Raw genomic sequence first — 1,422 nt, 5'->3', positions numbered from 1 at the left:
AATATATTAAAATATCCCTTATATGTAAAATAAATTTTGTTTTATATTTTAAGTTCAAAGTTTATTAATTCAATTACTCTTATTAAACGACCCTGTTTAACTTCACAAACGTCAACAAATGAAAGAATTGAAGGAATATAGATGTTCAAATATGAGCAGAATGGTGAACGTTACACAGTGTGTAAAGTGGCCACTTAAACCAGCCATTGACAGGTCATAAGCCCTGTAGATGCCTAGACTTCTATATTACCTCCTCTTAAATGTTCTCATCTCAGCGTTCGTTAGCTATTGAGTGCCGGTATTTAATGAACATCCTAGCTGTCCAATTGAGTGTCTGATTAAATTGTTCAGAAATTGCGTTTTTTTTTTTAAATACTCATTTTATTCATATGGCATTTAATAACAATTACCAAATTAAAAAAAAAACATAACCAAGATAAAGATTTTCGGCATGCGATTTAAGTGACAAAAGACATTCATTGTTTTACCTATCTTTGAACATCGTACTTTTTTTAGTGTATGTGTAGGTGTCTTTTTTTTTTAATATGCACGCTGTAATTGATGGGTTTATTGCTACAGAGTCATTTCTTCCAACCGAAATAACAATCATTTGGAAAGAAAAAAATATTTTCGGTCAACAACAATAAGTAACATATAACAAATATAAATTGAAAATCACAAAATACAAATTAAAATAATAAAAAAAACTGTACGTCAAAAGAAAACGACAGGATGGAAGTAAATTGTTTTATAGTCTTGAAGCCTGAACAATGAATGAGTGAAAATCGAAGTACGTTGGCGTGGGATGCGGAGAGTTTTTTTATGTTGATTTTTATAAATTAAAAGAACTTTTTTTTAAAATCTTTGAAATAATTTATTAATTTATGGTTTGGTACCAGCTGTTCCCAATCCATACAAAGATTTTCCTAGAGTTTCAAATAGTAAATCCCACTATCGAGTGGAGAAGATTCATATCCCATTACGGCTTGCTTGTTGTTGTTGCAGAGTCCGGCTTTGAAAGACTTCCAAGAATCACACTCCACTCCGATAAGATTCCGAGGATGTAAAATTGATTCTTGGTACAATTCTGAGGCCCGGCCGTGGCTTTGTCCTAAAATTAGGGCTCCAGGTTGACTGTCGCCACCATTAGGATAAAAATCAACACGTCCTGCAAACATATATAAAAACGAATAAAACAAATATTTTTATGAAACTAATAGTTAAAGCACTAAATTGGGGTTTTGCGAATGGAGGGAAAATTATCTGATATCTGTTAGATTTTTTAATTTAGGTAATAAAACTTTAGAAATATAAAGTGCATTATCCAAAAATTGGAGGTCATGACTTTTCCGCTGCCTTATTTTAACCATTTAAAACGGTAAGAAAAATCAATACCACTGCCTATCGGTAGTTGGAAAAAGA

At 31.6% G+C, this 1,422-nt stretch overlaps 1 protein-coding gene across 1 annotated transcript; it reads right to left on the bottom strand.

Moving 5' to 3' along the window:
- Positions 1–926: 926 nt before the first annotated feature.
- On the bottom strand, positions 927–1,168 carry LOC148283753 (lipase member H-B-like; the record flags this gene model as incomplete). The annotated part of the gene is made up of 1 exon (XM_088243314.1): positions 927–1,168. A coding segment is annotated over one exon (242 nt), but the record flags the coding sequence as incomplete, so codon positions are not given.
- Positions 1,169–1,422: the final 254 nt, after the last annotated feature.

Source organism: Micrasema longulum, unplaced genomic scaffold, assembly GCF_059751315.1.
Source record: "Micrasema longulum isolate JH-2025_06_02 unplaced genomic scaffold, ASM5975131v1 h1tg000202l, whole genome shotgun sequence".
Classification (NCBI taxonomy): Eukaryota; Metazoa; Arthropoda; class Insecta; order Trichoptera; family Brachycentridae; genus Micrasema; species Micrasema longulum.
Note: the sequence above shows the minus strand (reverse complement) of the source record. Positions and strands in the feature narration are given on the sequence as shown.